Source organism: Lactuca serriola, chromosome 8, assembly GCF_051521515.1.
Source record: "Lactuca serriola cultivar US96UC23 chromosome 8, Lser_US96UC23_V15, whole genome shotgun sequence".
Taxonomy (NCBI): domain Eukaryota; kingdom Viridiplantae; phylum Streptophyta; class Magnoliopsida; order Asterales; family Asteraceae; genus Lactuca; species Lactuca serriola.
The window spans coordinates 131,587,524-131,607,464 of NC_136415.1; the positions used below are offsets into that span (position 1 = coordinate 131,587,524).

At 35.6% G+C, this 19,941-nt stretch overlaps 2 protein-coding genes across 7 annotated transcripts; both read right to left on the reverse strand.

Moving 5' to 3' along the window:
* Window positions 1-9,982: 9,982 nt before the first annotated feature.
* LOC145070915 (uncharacterized) lies at window positions 9,983-12,088 on the reverse strand. Of its 5 annotated transcripts, XM_079017867.1 has the most exons (7): window positions 11,909-12,086; window positions 11,728-11,818; window positions 11,179-11,238; window positions 10,755-10,871; window positions 10,521-10,644; window positions 10,304-10,421; window positions 9,983-10,188 (listed from the first exon to the last, which is right to left on the reverse strand). In XM_079017867.1, the coding sequence occupies exons 3-7, from the start codon at window positions 11,186-11,188 to the stop codon at window positions 10,135-10,137; spliced, it is 423 nt and encodes a 140-aa protein (XP_078873993.1). In that variant the 5' UTR covers window positions 11,189-11,238; window positions 11,728-11,818; window positions 11,909-12,086; the 3' UTR covers window positions 9,983-10,134. The 5 variants fall into 5 exon arrangements, with proteins under 5 accessions (XP_078873993.1, XP_078873997.1, XP_078873992.1 ...); XM_079017871.1 differs by lacking the exon at window positions 11,728-11,818 and having other exon boundaries at window positions 10,277-10,421; window positions 11,909-12,088; XM_079017866.1 differs by lacking the exon at window positions 11,728-11,818.
* Window positions 12,089-13,701: 1,613 nt separating this feature from the next.
* On the reverse strand, window positions 13,702-19,697 carry LOC145065613 (uncharacterized). Of its 2 annotated transcripts, none has more exons than XM_079012642.1 (13): window positions 19,405-19,697; window positions 18,285-18,800; window positions 17,615-18,172; window positions 16,625-17,533; window positions 16,412-16,506; window positions 16,267-16,326; window positions 16,073-16,161; window positions 15,549-15,989; window positions 15,382-15,453; window positions 15,237-15,307; window positions 15,081-15,138; window positions 14,773-14,998; window positions 13,702-14,703 (listed from the first exon to the last, which is right to left on the reverse strand). In XM_079012642.1, exons 2-13 carry the CDS (start codon window positions 18,698-18,700, stop codon window positions 14,060-14,062), a joined length of 3,639 nt encoding a protein of 1,212 aa, XP_078868768.1. In that variant the 5' UTR covers window positions 18,701-18,800; window positions 19,405-19,697; the 3' UTR covers window positions 13,702-14,059. The 2 variants fall into 2 exon arrangements, with proteins under 2 accessions (XP_078868768.1, XP_078868767.1); XM_079012641.1 differs by having other exon boundaries at window positions 16,412-16,509.
* Window positions 19,698-19,941: the final 244 nt, after the last annotated feature.

Consider the following 19,941-nt stretch of genomic DNA (forward strand, 5'->3'; position numbering starts at 1 on the left):
ACTCAAATTAGGGTTTCGGCATGTCAAAAGGTTAGAATTTGGTGGAAAAGGGGTCCTCACGACGTGAGGCATGGAGGCTTACAACATGAGGAGGGCCGCATGAAGATTCCATCTGTAATTGAGCTAACGATGTGAGAAATAAGAGCTCACGACATGAGGAGCACTGCAGCCCAAGCCCACGAAGTTTTAGGGTTTCCCACATATTTAAGCCCCATCATCTCGGCTTTAGGGTTCATTTCTCAGCCTCGACCTTCCCCTCACTCATAAAACCCTTACCCTAATCCATCTTGGTGATTTTGAATCCATTTAGTGTTTTGGTGGCTAGATGAAGAAAAGGAAGAGGTTCTAGAGTGTTGGTTCAGCAAGGAGGTTTCATCATCATCATCTTGTGCACGTTTTGGACCATTGTAAGTATCTAAGATCCAATCTTTATGAGCTCAAATTACCAAGTCTAAGTTATAAGCTTCTTTTTGCATGTTTGGGTGAGATTGCTTGTATAGGGTCCATAAAGTTGGCAACTTTATGGATCATTGACTCATTCTCTTCATTATAGTCTTTGGATCTGAGTTTTAGTGAAGTTTGGGACTCCAAGTTTGAGTCTAGATCTCATTTTCCCCACTTTTGGTCTAATAAGAGATTGAGTCAATCATTGGACATGCATGACTGAAAAGCTTCCATTTTTATCATCTTTTGGGTAAAGGAAGACCCCCTGGAAAGTCCCAAGCTATGGTTGAAAGGTTAAGAGCTTAATGTCTTAAGCTGGTCTGTTCAGAATTCACGACGTGAGGTTTAGGACCTTCGCATCGTGAGGATGTTGGCCACCCCGTCTATTTTGTGTGGACTAGGTCACGACGTAACTCAAGGATGGATCACGATGTGAAGGAGTCTGGAATCTTCTCGATGGATTGAGTTGACTCACTGAGTCGGGACTGGGTCGTGTTGGTCCTCACGACGTAACCATGGTCTGGTCTCGACGTGATAACCCGTTTTGGAGTTTGGACCATAGATTTTTGGACCATGTTAGGCCTTAGGATATTGATTTGGGCTTACTATCTAGCATATTGGGTTTCTTTGGATTTAGGCCCATAATGGTTTTTGGGCCCAATTTGGAGAATTGGGCCATATTTGGGCTTTAGGTGATCATGTTGGAATTTGGGCCTTTGGATTGTTGGTTTGGGCCTAGGCTTTGGGCCAATTTGGGTAAAGTGTAACGCCTGTGTTTTCGGGCTTGCCATTTTTAGCAATGTAATAGTCTAGGTTAACCTTTGTAACCCGTTTTGAAATAATAAGAATGTGTTATTTGAGTATTATGTGTTTTGTGCTTAATTGCTTAATTATGTGGTTTGATTAATTAAGAATAAAAAATAAGCGTCAAAATTTAAGTGTAAAATGAACTTAATATCTTTGGTTAATGTTGTAGTAGTTGAAACGAGGTTTCCGAAATTATATAGAACGCCCAAATCTGACTTCGTATGAGGAAGTTATGATTTATCGAAGTTTCGACTTAGCGGTATGCAGCCTGAAATACTCGGTTTGAGATCGAGCGGTTTTTAGCCGAAGCAATCTAAATGAGAATCGAAGATCTCATTGTTGGTATCGAAGCGATAAAAAGTTATGCGAGAACGGACGTCAAACGAAGAAGTTATGAATTTATAACGAAGTTTTTCTGTCGCGGCCTATAAAAAATAAATAATAAAAATAAATTCAAAATTAGCCGACGGAGTCTAAACGAAAGTTGTAGAACGTAGTCTCACCTTTCTGTGGATATAAAGAACGTCGAAAACGGAGTTCGTATGAAGAAGATATGAATTTCCGAAGTTTATTAATTATTTTGTATTTAAATTAAATCATTAATTCGGAAGCATTATCCGAAGGCGAGTCACCGATCTGATCCGAGGTACGAGTCGCATACTCGTGTACGCCCCGCGTACTCCGAAGGTGTCGACATCGCAGCAAGCGGCTTCGGATGACGCATGCAGTGATGACTTCGGACCAGTACGCCCCGCGTACTCCGAGGCTCCAGCCTCCTATAAATAGGATGCGAAGGCAGCCGAGTCTTTTGCCAATTTCTTCTCTTCTCTCTCCCGTTTTGCATCGTTTTGCGTGCCAGAAATACCCCGAAGCCCCGGTATCATACTCTAGCCCCGAGGCAAGTCCGGAGATCCCGAAGATCCCGAGAAGTGCGGTTCCCGAGCCGAAGCTCTGCCCGCGAGAAGTTCGATTTTTGTGGAGATCTTCCAGATCTGTTGTGGATTACTACTTCTGCAAGTCGTGGTGTTGTCCAATCATCTTCTGATCAAGTGAGTGTATAATACCTTTCATAAACACGATAATAATACAAGTGCGGTTTGAGTGTATTAAGTAAATTGTGGTTTATATGTGTGAGGGTGCAGTTACTTTCTTCTAACAAGTAACTATGAAGTATTTTATGCGATATACTTGTTATGTGTATATTTTGTGATTGTATGCATGAATGGATATTCACTTTATTCCATCTCATAGATCTGAATTGCTTTCTATGAAATACGTGTTATGTGGTATGCCTCATCTGTATGTGGAATATATATATTGAATGAAAATCATATACAGGTTATTAACTATGTATTGAAAGTATATATTCTTATCTACTAATATGTTGGGTAGAACATGGGTAGATAGTTGGTGTGTAATAAACAGAGGAGAGGCCTCGATGTTGTTGTTGTTGTTGATCTAGTTATTCAGTGGAGTATGGATAACGACCACGGACTCTTCTAGACAGTCCAGTGGAACACTAGCATGTTCATAACCTGTAGGTGTTGTGAACGATGTGTTCACCGGTGTACTCTATCCCCCTCATGGTTGCCTTTAGGATATCTATTGTTGAGGAAACCCCTTAGCAGTGATGTCCGTCCCGATGAAAATCCTAGATTAGGTCCCTTGAGATAGTTGTTGTTTTAGGGACGTAAAGTGAGGATAACGAGAATGGGTAATCGGGATAGTGATTGGTTGGTGAAATTAAATATAACTTATTTATTGTGGGTTGAAAACCCTATATGCTCACCAGGCTCCCAAGCCTGACCCACTCAGTTTTATTTGTATTACAGGAAGTGGCACAAGGGCGTAAGATGGATGGATCATCTTGTTGTTATGTTTACAAGTCTGTATATGTATATATTTGTTGAATGACTTGTAATGTTATCGTTTATGCTTTATGGTCTGTATCGGAACATGACATCCCGAGTTTTGATTATATAATGAAATGCATCTCTTGATGAAATGCTTTGATAAATATTATTTTATCATGTTTTGTTTTGGGAACAAATTCCGCAACTCTTTCAAATCAAAAGGATTTACTCTGAAATTATTTAAAAGCATAAATGAAAAATCGGTCTTTTCTGGCCGTGATTTTGGGGATGTCACATGAAGGGTAAAAAGGTCTTTTACCCTAGTTTGGACATTTAGTGTGGGTCAAATCTGATTATTGATGGATGATTATTTTGGTGAATGATAGCACGGGGATTTTAGCAGGCCAACAGCTAGAGATTCTTTCTATGAGATTCGACAGTGCGAGGTGAGTTTCCTCACTGTGTTTAGCGGGTCGAAGGCACCAATGTTGGCCCATGGTTTGCTATGTAGGGTGCTAGATGTATGTGTGGCTCTTTCATGTGTATGTGCCTGTATGCTTACTGGGCGGGGTCTGATGGTTATTCTGTATGCTAGTATCTAGTTATGTGTATATGTTTTGTATGTGGGTAGGGCCCGTTATGCGAGTTTACGCGGGGCCCATTATACTCAGTGGGCGGAGCCCGATGATTGTACGGTATGATATTATATTTTTGATTTTCGCATGTGTTTGTATGTTTATGTGATTATATGCTTATATGATTTGTATGTGGGCGGGGCCCATATTATGAGTTTGGGCGGGGCGCGTTATACTCAGTGGGCAGGGACCGTTATTGTAGGTTTTGAGCATTCTAACACTCCTATGGTGTACATGCAACCCTAGAAACCTTGGATCTATGTTGTATCTATGATACATGCAAGATTGATTTTCCAAGGTTCTTAACCTATCTAGCATACAAGGGAACTTTTAATCATAAAAGATAGTAAGAAAACATACCTTGTAGTGATTTGGATTCCTTGAAAACGTTGTAAGCCTAGCACCCCAAGTGTGATGCCTCAAATGTCTCACACAACACCAAATGCACTTGGAATAAACCTTGAGAGAAATGCCACACTCTTGAAATCGGTTAGCCCTCTTCTTACTTGCTTAAGTGTCCGATTTTTGTGAACGTATGGATCCGTATATAGTGTGCTACAATTAGGGTTACACCATGTAAACCCTAATTGTCATGACCTTTCATTTACATGACACATGGGTTCTATAAACACCATGGATCATCCTATGGGTTTTATCCCAACTTGATAATCCATGGAGCATTAGCCCACTATACAAGTATGGATGATTTACACAATCAACCCATATATTTAATTAGTCTTCTTTTGATCACTTAAATAATTCCAAATTAATTCTTGGTCAATACTAATTAAATAATCCTATTAATATATTAGAACTTATAATATATTAATAAACCATAAGTGTTATTTCTCTCATTTTAGTCTATCCAAATGCATGATGCCATGCAACCCAAATGGACCATGTTGATCGAGTCAAGTACATCCCATAATAGTTATGAACTTAGACACCTAATCCAACAGTTATATTTAGTAGGAAGGGCCCGTTATATGAGTTTGGGCGGGTCCCGTTATACTTAGTGGGTGGGGCCCGTTATATGTATGATATGTATGGTATGTTGTATTGTGGGGAACTCACTAAGCTTTGGGCTTACAGTTTTCAGTTTATGTTTCAGGTATTTCTGTTTTCAAAAGGAAGAGTTCGGGATGATTGCAAAGCACACACCACCTCGTTCCGCATTTTCATGATTTACTCTGATGTGATATGATGAGTGATACATTTGTTTTATTTGGAATTTTATGATGATGTTTTGGGGATATTGGTTTTATTAATTTAAAAATGAAATTTTTTGGTCTTATTTTTGGGACGTATCAATTTATTTTTTGTTTTCAAGTTTAAAATAATCTTTTAATTCTTAGAAAATATAGTTTTATCTAACCTTAACCATAAACAACTTTATCGTCTTTCCCTCTTCAAACCGAGAACCACCAACCACCACCACCTCCAAAATCCTCAACGACGACGTCGCCTTCAACCTCCACAATGTTGCTTTAACACTACATCATCAGCTCCGCCTTCAACCTCCAAAAGTGTCTTCTTTAACTTCCACACCGCAACCTATTTCCAACTCTCAATATCCACTATAGATCTCTTCGGCCCTCACCCTTCATCTTCTCTATCACCAAAATCTCTACCTCTGCCACCCCCGCCTACTTCACCTCGCCTTTCTCTCTACAGAAACATTGAATTAGAAACGAAAACGATGAAGTGTTTAGGGTTTTGAAGGGTTTGAGGATTTTTATAAACAAAATTGAGATCTAATTTCTCTTTATCATCTTCAATTCATCTCTAGCCAAAGGTGTTGCAAGAAGGGGGGCAATATGTCTACATCTTCAAGAACCGATTGATACTTAGCGAAAAATTGCAACTAATGATGATAAACCTCACTGAAAAGGAGGTCATCAGAGATGGTGGCCCTAGTCCTTCCGTCACCACCTCTCTTTTGTCGGTAATACCCTTTATCGTTCCTTCGTCTATCACCATCTCTTTCTACTATAAAACTAACATCGCCACCAATTTTAGTTCCCCTTTGGCTCCACTCTCTCCTTGAGTTTTTTAACACAACCTCCAAACTCTTCATCTTCTTTTAGCGCATCCTCCATGTCGTACCTTCATCTCTGGTTCCTTACATCTCCAGCCCTACCACCTATTAAATCTCTCGTCTCTATCTCCATATTACGATGAACCCACACACCATCGCCTCTCTCTACTCCCTATTATATCCCTCTATACCCGTCATGCAAAGGGTTGGTGAAATAATTTTTATGCAGTGATTGATTTCAAGCACTTGAAATTTGATACCTTCCAAACTTTAATTGTTGTATTCCATGAACCTGAATATGTTGAATTTATATGCCCAAGTATCATTATTGAGTGACATTGCTAATAATATATGATCTTATAGGGTCAGACCTTTATCAAGTTGGCATATTTTATATATTTATTATTAATATGGTTATTAATAAATAATATCAATTTTTGTATTTAATTAGGGAATAATTATTGTTTTGTGAAAATAATAATTATAAGAGAGTATAACTAGTTATCATTTCATATGGTATGAATTATTAAGTCATGCACAACATTTTGGACTAGTTGGATTCTTTTGTCTTATACCTAAAGACAAAGTTTATATTTTATAAACTTTAAGTTTATAAAAAAAATAATAATAGAATCCTTCTCTTTTGAAGGGTATGGTCAAAAATCTTATTTAAAGAATGGAGGTTGCTTGTCAACCTCCATACCATGTCTCTCATGCTTCTAACAGCTACAATTACTTTAGAGTATTTTAATGGAAAACCCTTACTTTGCATGAGATATAAAATTAGAGATTCATGCATGAAATTGGCTAGTTTTTTGCATCTTTTTTCATATGGCCAAAACTTGTCTTTCCCTTCCTCTTCCTATCCCTCTCTTTTAAAGTTAGTTTGGTGGTTAAAAGCTTCATTCATTTGTCTCATGTAGTGCTTATTTGAGTTAAGAACTTAAAACCTTAAGACACTCAAGAATACAAGAAGGAACTAGCATTCCAAGTTCCTTATTCTTGATGGTGGATACACATATAGAAATCATATTCTTTGATTTTTGCTATCTTCGTCAACTGTCCAAAACCAAGTAGGTTCAAAGGCTTCAAAGGGTGTCATTACTCTTTTATATTTTTTATTTCATTCTAACATATATTAATGGATCCTTGATGGTTTGGTTTTGTTCTAATCTAAAAATAAACTTGTTATTTTTGAAGTCTTCCGTTGTGGTTTTTATGAAAAACAAACTTATATTTTGTATCAAAACTCATCAGAATAAAGAAGCAATTGATCTTATTGAAGCTAAGACTAGAAATCACATCAAAATATTTGATCTAAATTCTTTTAAGGTTCTCCCACTTCGGTGTAATTCTATAGTTTCTTCGATTTTTTCACGGCGGACTTGAAAGTGGACAAAGTTCCAATCCTTTAATGGGCACTAGGGTTCTTAGGTGAAAAGTTCCAAAACCCAATTTTTCATCCTCGTGGTCGGTGAAGATTTTCGCATTGGCGATTACAATCACATCTAATGAATATATATATTTCCTTCTTCATCAACAATGTAAGCCAATAAACAATTATAATTGGAGTGAGAATCGGAGCAATCCGACACAAGTCTCTCAATGTAAGATACCCATGGTGACCTACCTTGTCAATTGAAATTGAGACAACTGGTGCGATGTCGAAAAAAGAACAGGCATGATGTATATGAATCTTGTAGAGGTGTGTCATCGTCCACTACTGTCATTAATTCCACAGACATCAGATTACGTAAAGACGTTCTAGTTCGATTTCTTACCGTCATCAATGAACGCGAAGGGCGAATGAGTGTGTCAATGAAGAGATAGATACGTTGAGAGAGAAAATAGTGGGGTAGGTGTATGTATTTCTTTATTATTATTATTATTATTATTATTATTATTATTATTATGTTAGTCTAAAAAAAGTAAAATAAATTAGAAAGTGCATTTTAGTCAATTCATGTGGCTTAAGGACTATCCATGAAACAAAATGAAACCACGAGAACCGTTATGTAGTTTTTCTAATAATTATATTTAATGTTATACCATTTGCAAACCACATGGAATATTTATAAAATTTGTCATTTTTATAAAGTATAATGTCTTTTCGAAAGAGAACTACAAAGAAAAGGTTTACTTTTGTTCATGCCTAACTTTCTTTTATTTAAAAATCAGTTCACTTTTAGTTTCTTATCTTTTCAGTTTGTGGTATCATTAGTTCATTACCTTGCACTTTCAGTCCCTTTGTTTAGTTCGGAAAATAAATCCCACAACACATATTAACCGTAAAGAAGAACCATAATAAATTTTCTTAAAAAATATTAGGTTGTAGACTTCAAAAACACCTTTTATAAGATTTTAGTAACAACAAATATATTACTATGATTACAAAAACTAAAATATATAAACTAACTATTATTTTCCAAAATAAAGTGATTTAGAAAACTATAGCCATTTAACCTTGTTATTTTTAGCTAGAATCTTGTATTAAGTATATAATAATAATGGTTGTTAAGATCCTAATATTGATCTTAAGATCTTCCAACAAACCAAAAAACCATCCCGATCTCACTTGGATCTATATGAAGCAAGATTTATAGTGGGATCTTAGGGGGTGTTTGGGATTACTTTTTGAAAGGAAAAGTCTTTTTTGTAAAATGACTTTTTCTAAAAGACATTTTTCCAAAAGATTTAGTTTAAAAAGTGTTTGGGATTTCTTTTTTGTTTTTTCAGCCTCAAATCTTCAAAAAGACAAAAAGTCACGTAAATATGACTTTTGAAAATGCTACTTTTTGTGTTTTGCTAAAAGTTGGTTTTAAAAGTCTTTTTTCATTTACCAAACAACTTTTAGGGTGCGTTTGGTTGTGGAAAATTGTTTCCATTTTGTATGAAAATGTTTTCAGAAAATAGGGTTGAGTTTTCATTTTCAATTTTCAATGAAAACGCGTTTGGTTGGAAATGGTGGAGTTTTCATTTTCCATCTTAGAAATTTGGAAAACTATAAAAATCACTTTTCTAATTACATACAATTTGGAAAACTGAAAATTTTCATTTTCTTAGAAAACTTTGGAAAACTGAACGAACCAAACGTGTTTTCGAAATTTCCGATTTTCTTGGAAAATTTTCCTAGAAAACGGGAAAATTTTCCACAACCAAACGCATCCTTAGAGTTTTCTAACTTTTTGAAAAAGTTAAAAGTCAAAAATTTGATTTAAAAGGAAAAACAAACACCCTCTTAAGATCCCTACTAGGATCTTAAGATCTTAACACGATTTGATCCATCTCTCTAGTTTTATTATATAGTGGAAAATGAAAATTTTGTCTATTTAACTTGAAATCAAGCATTGCAAGTGGCAAGAAGCGTCGTAGAGCATCATTAATTCATCAATTTATCACGAATTATACATGTTACACTTATGATATTCTATTTGTGATCTTAAGACTTGAGTTATAGATCATAATGAGCTTGTTTCTTTTTGTAATTGAGATGGTTTTTTCCTAACTTTTACGGTTTACATCAACAAAAATTATGGTTCATGTTTAAAAATTTAAAATTGACTTCATATCGACATCGTAATCAACATTAAGTAATAATGTATAGTGCACGTCCAAGGCCTTACAAACAAATTTGAATGAGTTCATTTTGATAGTATCATCTGATCTCAATCTAATCTTACGATCATGATCTTGCAACACAAAACGATTTTAGATAAGATCTCAATTTTGACAGTCTACTGTAACCCAGTAAAAATACTCCAAATACACTTTTGATAAAGAGAAAATAAAAAAATAAGAAATAACCACAAAAAATGTTATCGTGTTTTCGTTATAACAAGCTTTTAATGAATTTTTAAAAAAAAAAATGACCTTATCTAAATGAGACATTTCGGACTACATAAAATTTGTTTCCGGTTAACTTTCTCACATCAAAAGTACATTTTGTGGCAATAAAGTATATTTCAGAATTTGGATTTTGGATCTCAACTAAGAACAGAAAAAAAAAATCCAAAATTCCAAAAAAAATGTTCGAAACCGATCATAATTTCAAAAAAATAATTCTTTTTTTTACTAAAATCTAACAAACCCTTTGAATGTGGTTTAAAGGTTCAAGATTCACGAGAGACAACTTTCAACAGTTTGTATAACATGCTTCGGTATCAAAGGGTAACGACTCCATGTTTCATATATATACATTATAAATATTAAAAAAAAAAAGGATATCATAAAACATAAGTTTGAACATTCGATAAGCTTTTCTAACCTCATAAGACTGTGTACATGTTTGGGTATCGGAATTGTAACATTAAGCTACAATTTTATACAAGTTGTCTCCAAAAAGGATCAAAATGTGCATTTAGAACAATAGGATTGCTCCTATGATCAACACAATAACAGAAAACCCCATTGCCTGCAATCAAAAAATATACTACTCCATTAGTCTGGGCATCAACTTCCTTGTTTTAGACTTTGGAGGCAGTGTGATTTTACGGTTTTACCCTTGATTCAAGAAGTCAAGAACTAACCGCAATTGCAGAAGCAGCAAGACCTGCGCGCTCCCTAGGATCTCTCTTATAGTAGTTTCCAAAATAGAGAAATGTAGCGTAGTACCACATCAATGGAAATGCAAACCCTAGTAGGAAACTGAAAAAAGACATAAGCTAATAATAATCATGAGAACTAGGGTGGGGTAGGGTGGTTGATTTTGATTCTGTAAAAGCTGAAAAAACAAAGGATACTTACGAAAACCATCCAACTCCACAGCCAAAGCAAGGAAGAGGTTTGTCATAAATCCCTTGTTGGAAGTCATCTGCATCATCTCTAATCAGGGTATATTTGTCATTGTCATTGTTTGTTGTATAGCCTGCTTCATCAACATTTTTCTCATTTTGGTCATTTAACAATTTCCTTTTGTTGATTTTTGATGGAATGGAGATTGCTGAATTGCCTAATTAATTGAAAAGGTTGATTTTTTACCTTTAAACATCGAGAAACAGCGTGCTGAGGGCCTCAAAAGATCAAGATTCTTATCTGAAACTGATTTCATGAATTCAAGCCCATATTTTGAAACCTTTCCTTCTTCCATAGAAGCATCTGTGAAGTAAGAAAGACCCGTTTTATTATCATTGGTATTAGATTTAAGTGCTCCATTTCAAAACCAGGTGATAATCAACATATCTTCTATCTACTGGTATGATTATAAATATTTCAAGTTATGTTGACACATTTTACATTTACACCCACAACATTCCTATCTTTATTTGTTGAAATGTATATGACATCCAAAAAATGGAAACAATATAGAAAACACCAAAAAGGGAGAACACCACAAACATTGATTCAGCTTTGAGCTTAAGATAGTGAAGCAAATGCAAGTTAATAACAAGTTAAGATTGATTACTCTGATCCATTTGCACTTGTTAATGGTTTCAGGCTGCTTGCCACCAACTTCTCCCACCACCTGATTTGTATGATCAACAAATTATCCAAAAATTTAGTCCGATATGATAATCACGCTATACCCAATTCTATCATGATTGCAAGATTGTATCTGACTGAGAATTTTAACAACTTTTCACGGAAGTAAATCAAGTAACTGAAAAATTAGCCATTGCCAGATTAAAAACATTAAGAAGATGTGATTCTCTAAAGTTAATCTCAACATGAATTCAACCATTCAAAAGAGCACATAACTAACTCGAAGTTATCTGGTAAAATTTCGATTAAAACTGTAGAATTAAGTCGGTTATTCTTCTAGGTATTTGGTTGAATCATATATGACTGAAAGCAAAACCGACGATATGGTTATGCTCTTAAAGACGGATGTTGATGAACTCGTGACGAAATAAGTAGTTTTGACAAATGATCAAACTTCAACGTTCAAGATCAACGTAGATAAATTAACAAGCTAACAAAACAATTTTGGGAAATATTTTGAGAAACATCATACGAAATCAGTAGGCCAATCCAAATTTCAAGATACTCAAATCGGTTTTGATGACCATAGAGATGTTGAGCGAAGTCAGCAAGAACGAAACCAGCTGACAAAAAAAAACGCCAATTTGAATTAAGGAACACCTGTGTAACAATTCTTTGAAGATGAAATCAACAGAAGAAAGAAGAATGTTTGCCTGATGATGATTCCTGATTGTTCTTAATTTCCCTTTCGAGAGAGAGAACTGAGTGCAAGAAACGCTTCAATTCTCAGTATTAATCGATCGACTGGCGCAAGAGTACGGCAACATCCATTGACTCTCTCCTTTTCTCTTTGGTGCTTTGTCCCTTTAGAACAAACAAATGGAACAAAAAAAAATCAAGTTGTGTTAGTTATTTGGAAGGAAGCAAAGAAAATCGAAAATCAAATTTTAGAATTTTATTTTTTGGTTTATTCATGCCCGTATTAATATTATATTTAAAAAGGAAATACATTTGAACCTAAGAATATATTTTTATCCATATCAATTGTAATCTTTTTTTTTTAAATCGATGGATCCATCAAATCTACATATACAAACAAAAATTACCTTGTCTATGATATGCAGAAATAAAATTAATAGGTAAAAAAATTATAAATATATATAGTTAAAATAATTAAGTATTGTCATTGTATTGAAGTATATAGTAAAGAAAAACATCTATTATAAGTGGAAATTTGAAGAATTATAATAATAGTAATACTTATTGAATGCAATTCACAAAATATAATGCAAATAAGTATTTGTTAAAATAAATATTTATTACGAACAACGTGATCTTAATAACTTTTATCAACAGGTTAGACATAAGTAAAATCATGCATACAGTATGCTCTAAAATTAATATTATTTTTACCATTAATATAGTTAGTTGATTCTAAAAAACCTCCTTACGTCATTTTCTAATTCGAGTGTTTTTTTTCAAATTCAACCATTGTTTTCATTTTTTTAATTGTATATTAAAAGTCTCTGGATACTTAAATTAACAAAAAAAATGCTCATTTGAGTTATTTATTATTTATGTTAATTAATCCTCTTTGGATAACTTTTTGGTTAATTTTTCATTTTCATTAAAATTTTACATTTAACATCATATTTAGATTTTTTTAATTATTTTAAACAATAGTTTTGAATATATTTTTAGTTTAACATTGTACTTATGTCAAAAAATTAGATATATTATCGGAAGAACATTTTAACCGGTGTAAATGCAAGATAATAATAATAGACAAAAACTCATATATCCTCGTATTCAATGTCGTGATAAGGTATATACATTGGCCCAAAGCCCCAAACCCTCTTTTCTCGTATTTATTTAGTTACTAAAATAAAACAAAAAAAGCAGACATTATATTCCATTTCCCGTTTGCCTGTGAGTGGGACTGCCATTTGTCATGTCCCTTTAGATATAAAACTAATTAACTTATAAAATAATAAGTTTTTATTGTTTAAATAATATGATTATGGCCTCAATCATCTGATTATTTAATAGTCAAATAACTACTCGTTCTAGTCAAATAATCATCTGATTATGGTTTCAACAATAGTTGTTTTTATGGATTGAATACACAACATTATATTCTGAATCTTTTATACAAACTGCTGCAGACTATTCTAGAAATAAATGAATTCCTTCCTTAAATGATAAATTGTAACATTACATGCAAATGAATTTTAAGATATTGTAACAAACTAACTAATCATCCTCCTTGCTAGAATAGAATCAACTTAGGTTAGGGTTCTCCATTTCCTAATCAAAATCCTGCACAATGCTCCCCTGCAATAAAAGCAACACAGATTTCATAGTTGAGATAAAAAAATATATATATTCTAAAAAGAAAAAAAGTAAATAGAATAAAAGAAAGAAAGTGGCGTACCTTGATGATGGAGAGAAAGTCTGAAGGCAGAAAGAAGATAAGATTTGATAATTGTGAATTTGTGATTTATGATTTATGATATGAATGAACTGATTTTTATTAAGAACATAATTCGTATGTACAAGTAGGGTAGGGGCATTGTCCCCTCATCTTTAAATGCTACAACCGGAATTCGTGTTTTCCTAACATATAGTGAGAGACACCAGAAACCAACTAAAAACTTATACGTAGTAGTAAAACCAAAAACAAAACAAAACATTTTTTTACAAACTTCTAAGTCACTATACTTTAAATAATAGACCACCAAAATCAATCCATCCATCCATCCCTGGTCCCACACCCAATCGCGGGCCGCCATGTGTCCTCACCACCACTTTATCATCTTTCATCTGTGTAAATGTTTTTTATACAACATTTTTTTTAAAAAAGTTTAAACCATCATATTCAAATCCGACAAATCATCCATTGGAATCTCAAGCCCCAAAAAGTCATCATCTTGTAAAATATCATCATCGATATTCAACCATGACCCTATATCCTGCCCTTGTTCACCAAGATCATCACCAACACCAAGCACATCCATTTCCGGGAGTGGCAGATGTGAAAAGTCAAGTGGCTCCTCACAATACTCCTCCTTTTCTTTCACAATTATGCTATTTTCCAACTTAACAACCGCCGAGGGCAAATTCGTCCTTCCCACCGGACCATTAAGAGAAGCCGTTGTTTTTTGCTTCAATTTCGTTTTCGTTTTTCTTTCCCCCTTCACGGATGCCGGGCGACCGATTTTGGGGGGACCGTTTCTTGAAATGACGCCGCTACCCTTCCCTTCTCTATCCCTCTCACTCCTCTTTCCTTTTGCACTGTTTAAAATTGTGGCTCCAAATCCCGAGGGTATTCCCGAAGAAGAAGAAGTACCCGCAACAACATCATCTAGATATAACTCTCTCTTTTTTACCCTGCTCGACCATACATCATCTTTCCCAATAGTTTGATCAGGTAAATGAAACGTATCAGAAGAATATATGTCGTGGTTGTGGTTGTTGTTGTTCAACGAAGGGCTTTGTACTTGTACACCTAATTTGTAAATCAAAATAATAAATACACATCCGCAATAATTATGAAATAAATAAGAAAAGAAAATACCTGAAGCATATATTTTATCAAATTCATTATCGATTTGTGTGTCGTTTAAGTGTGAAGATCTGTTATGGAACATTTCTTTGTATAAAGGCTCATTGAAGCAGCTTTTGCCTGTTGTTTCAAACTCATGGCATCGGTCAAGTGTTCGTCTCACAAAACCTAAAGCAGCTTGTTTCGCCATTTTGCTACCCACGCCTTTTCCCCCGGGCCCATGTGGACCCCAACAACTCTGTTGTCGTGAATTAATATCATCAAAATCACGATTTTGCCATTTCTATAAATAACAATTTCAATGCAAAACACTAACTTACCATGTACTTTTGGTATGCCATTGCAGTGAGTTTTTCCAGACAATGTCGTTCAAATTCCCTATACACACATAAGTGGTCATGTTATAAATTAGTATCTATGAATAAACAAAAAAGTCAATTTGATGTGATTTTTAATAAAATGATTCAAATCCTCACTTTTCTTGAAGCTCTCTTGTTTCATTGGTGAACTCCATAAGGTTATCAAGCAGACTTTTCTTCCTGGAAACCTATTTAACAACTAGATTATATGAGATGAATCACTCATATTTCCCAATTTTTTTAGTCTAAAAAAGATTCCCACCTGTTCATGGTGTTTTTCTTCAAGTCGACTAATTTCTGCACTGATGCCTTCATTCCCTTTTGGTAAATCAGGCTGAACAATTAAAAAAAGGTCTTAGAATGTAAATTCTCGTTTTAGAGGGATGTAAAGAGTAAATATAAGATGAGAAAGAGAGATAGAGAACTTACCACTAGCTCTGGATAAATTCCAATACTCTGAATTTCAATAAGAAGTCTTTCATTTACCGACATGTTACTATATTGATATTCAGATAAGGTGGTGGCACTGCCAGGTGTCATTGCTAGATCTGAAAGCAGACCATTGTAGGAAGTATCAAAACCTGAATCTGGTATGGACATCACATGATTATTTATCCTATGACCATGACCACTGAAAGTTGACCGATGATTTGATTCCATATCTGTTTCAAACTCAAATCCGGATCCAGATCCATAAACATGATAATTATGTTCATCAATGTTTCCTTCTTCTGAGATTAAAGCAGCAAGAAGTCTCTGACACAGGGGAATCTGCATCTCCCCTGGACTTGCAAAATGTTCAGGGCTTCTGCTTTCTGTTCCATTAGAAAGTGCACCACCACTATCTATAACAGCAGCCTGAATACTTCCCTACAATGATAGTAAATTGTCACGTGCACGATAGCATAAGAGAAAACGGGTATGTGCACAATAGCAGCATAACTGATTATCACCTGTTGCTTTAAATACAACATGTCCACGTCAGATACAAACCCAAACAGTGGTTCCATCTGCCTCCAGAATGGGCTGGACAATGCTAGATCTGCAACCATTAATTTATCAATTAGTAATTTTTTTCAAAATAATTGTGTTCAAAAATCAAATTTCAAATAAGAAAATATAAAGAGATTGGGATTTCGAACAGTACTAGGATTAATAACCGCATTAACTGCAGCCAGAAGCTCTTCATGTCCATCATCAGATCCAACTAAAAGAAACAAAGAACAGAAAAGATAAGAAATTGTATAGGCATAATCATGACTCATGAGTTGACCAGTCAACATTTCATATACCAAGAAAATCAGCTGCTGAATTGATTGCGGTGGTATGTTTCTGACGCGTATAAGCTTTGCGGTCAGAGAGCTTCCTCGTGGGAGGCCGACCGGTTCTACTGTAAAAAATTCCACATGATATGAATTTTAATAACAAATTAATAAATATATATATATATATATATATATATATATATATATATATATATATATATATATTATCAAATGTACAACCTTTCAGACTTATCAAAACCAACTCGAGCTGTTCTAAGTTGTTTTGCGGTCCCCACATTGCGAATCTTGTCAACCGCATGTGGTGCACCAGCACGCACAGAACCAAAACCCCGGCCCCCGGTTCTCCCTTGTCTACGAACACCATCACCAATATCTTCCCCATTCACAATCTTATTCTTTCTGGTTGGCAAGACTAAAGTTGACATTTTATTATGAATATTCTGTTCCCCTTTTCCTTCTTCATCACACTTCTTACCCTTATCCCTAGATCTAATTTCAGCAGCCCCAGACTCTTCACTTTCAGACAAAGTAGAAGAAGCAAAATGATCGCCTTTCGATTTGAACTGCTGAGGAGAACTTGCAAACCGTTTGGAAAACCCAGAGGGCCCACTTGGACTACCACCAGTGACATCACTCGTATCCAAACCCGGTGTTTCATCGTTATTATTAGTGGGTAAAATTGGGAGTAAATTGGTTCGTCTAGCTGTACGTGACATCTTTTGTGGTCTCCGCTCAGCCCACTGTGTGACAGGTGGCGATGATGACCGTGTTGCGGGTGTCCGTTTCCGGTTACCCGACCCAAATTGACCCGGGTTCTTGTTTGTAACTGTACCATGAGTCAACTCCCAATCATTATTAGTTGCACGTTGACCCATTGAAACTGAGGATTTCGGTACAACATTTGACCCGGATCTTGGACCTCGAGCATTCGTGTGGAGCTTTGTGCTGGAGGTGGGACTACCTGATGCAAATTCTTCACGTACATTTGACCGTTTTGTCCTTTCCTTCTCTGAACTGGTGCTTCTATCTCTTTGGAGAAGAGATGTGTTCTCAATCTCAGGTCTTGGAATGGAAGGGCGCATGACTTCAGCTTTTCCGCCTCCAGCTACTCCATTAGCAGCTCCTGGCCTATACAAAACATGCATCAGACTTAGCACACCAAGTGTTTGATAAAAAGCCAAACAGAAACTTCAAAGAGAGAACTAATACCTGAAGCCATGGGAATCATTTAAGCGTGTGATACCATCAGGAACATGCCTTGGATGCATTCCTTGTTTGGGTTCCCTGTATCCATCAATAGGTTTTGTTGACCCTGAGCTTGGACTTGGAGAAGCATCAACTTTTATTCCAGTACGCTTCTTCTTCATTTTTGACTTTTCCCAACCATCAGCTACAATGGGCAATGATGCTCTATCCTCATTACTGGTGGGAAGTCTTAATGGTTCTTTATCTCTATCTACATTTCCAGATGATCTAGCAGGAGTGTTGGGCCGCACCTCCATTGAAGTTCTGGTTCGTTTGTTAGGAATGACGTTTTTACCCCTCTCTTCGACCTTCTGCTGGTCAAAGTCAAACGAATTTGAGAGGGAATGAGTTTGTGTGTGTGCCCCCATCTTAGGTGTCCCCATAGGCGCACGATTCAAGAGTAAGCCGGTAGAACGATCACCAGGTAAACCATCGGGCCCACGTGATCTCTTCCTAGAAGGAATACTCGGAAAAAACTTGTTGATCACTGACAGTGTCTCACTGAAGGCCTTCACTCTTTCCCTGGTAGTGTAGATAATAGAAAGAAAAAAAAAGTTGAAAACTTTATACGGCTTTGATCCCAACAAAACCAAATATCCAAAAAATAATAATAATAATAAAAGAAAAAAGATACCTGGATTTGATGGTGGATTCACGTAGACCAGCTTTTAGTCGTTTGAGATCATCAGGGGAGGAATTAGGGAGCTTGGTTTTGGATGATGGTGACTCATCTGGTGAACCAAGAACAGCACTTGCAAGTCTTCTAAAATCTCCATGGCGATTAAACTTATGGTCAACAGCCATTGACTTTGGGTCAAACCGTAAGCATTGTAAAAAGTTAGTTACATCCAATTGTGTCACGGTTGAGGTGCTTCTTGACATGCTTGGGAGAGATGATAGGATTGGATTTTCCATGTTGTTGTTGTTGTTGTCACGGAAGCTTGATGATCTGTCCAGTGAAGCGGATGTGTAGGACCCACGCTGTGCTGAATTGTACAGTGGCCTATCCGGGCTAACAGTTGACAAGTCAAATTTACCAGATGATGCCATTGCATCGATTTTTTTATAACAGTCTTCTGTGTGTTACAAGACCTGTAAACACAGGTGTGCATGACAAGACTGTAGTGCCACAGCACATGGAAACAAATCCCTGCACATAATACATTCATTCCATGAATCTTGAATCTTGATCACTAGTTCATATGTGATCTTCATGAATTTGCTAATGGCAGTTGGTTAGATACAGCACACGCAGATGGAACTCCACATCACTAAGTTTTAATTCAAATGACAGGCTGATCGCTAATTCACTATTGAGCTTAATTAATGGCAATCCAAAAAAATAACAGCTTGATTGATGAATGATAATCATACTTCCTATATCTATCATCTTAACTATGTAAGCTGATCAATACATTTCCAGTAGATATTCGTTCTCAAAACCACAAATAAAGGAAGTTATGACTTAATTGCATAAAAACAAAAAGGGAACTAGTCAGTACATCAAAGCCGACTACAATACAAACTTCTGATCTCAAATTTAGCTAGGTGCTCGCAAATTAAATACATGCAATTAAACAGTTGTGTGCACCTAATCCCCACAAATCTCTGCCTATTGAAAACCCTAGAAGCCCAATCGACGCAAAAAGAAAACTACTTAAAAACATCAATTAAGCAGAATCTTTGGAAAGGCGGAAGCTAAATCGGTAACACAAAATTATTTAAACGATAAACAAGATCGAACACACAAATACCTTTAGCTGTAACTGCGAATCGCGTGCAAAATTTGTCCTCCGAGGGTTTATACGAAGCTGAATCGTCTTTTAGGAAAAATTACGGTTAGGTTATTTTTGCAAAATTTGGGGATTTACCTTCTATTTTTCCTTTCTGAAAGATTCTAATAATGTGTTCTTGAGTTTGGGGCTCAAGAAAATCGAAGGTTCATCCGAAGCCATGGCAGCGCCTCCCCCAGTGTTATGATCGGAGATGCGTTGGCTCTACACCAAATTACCGTTTTGCCCATGGTTTGTGTTGCACGAAGGGGGTGCAACATGGGTTTAGATGATGGGTGTTATTGGAATAATGAGATTGAAGTCGGCTTGAACAGCTCAAGCCTGCCTTTTTATTTTTTATTTTACATTTACATTTTTCATTTTTCATTTTTTATTTTCTTCTTTAGGTCTTCAAATAAATATACATACATCATGTAATAAGTATTTATGTACACACACAAGAATCTAGGGCACTTAATTGCCAATATCCGTTATAGAGAAGTTTTTACAAGGTTTTAG

Coding starts and splice junctions, on each gene's coding strand:
- LOC145070915 (XM_079017866.1), bottom strand. Junction 10,645..10,754: donor CTGTTTCTCGATGTTTAAAG/GTAAAAAATCAA, acceptor ATGTTGATGAAG/CAGGCTATACAACAAACAAT. Junction 10,189..10,303: donor TTGCTGCTTCTGCAATTGCG/GTTAGTTCTTGA, acceptor TTTTGATTGCAG/GCAATGGGGTTTTCTGTTAT.
- LOC145065613 (XM_079012641.1), bottom strand. CDS start 18,700: ATGGCATCATCTGGTAAATTTGACTTGTCAACTGTTAGCCCGGATAGG. Junction 16,327..16,411: donor TTCAGCAGCTGATTTTCTTG/GTATATGAAATG, acceptor TGTTTCTTTTAG/TTGGATCTGATGATGGACAT. Junction 15,308..15,381: donor AAGAAAAACACCATGAACAG/GTGGGAATCTTT, acceptor GTTGTTAAATAG/GTTTCCAGGAAGAAAAGTCT.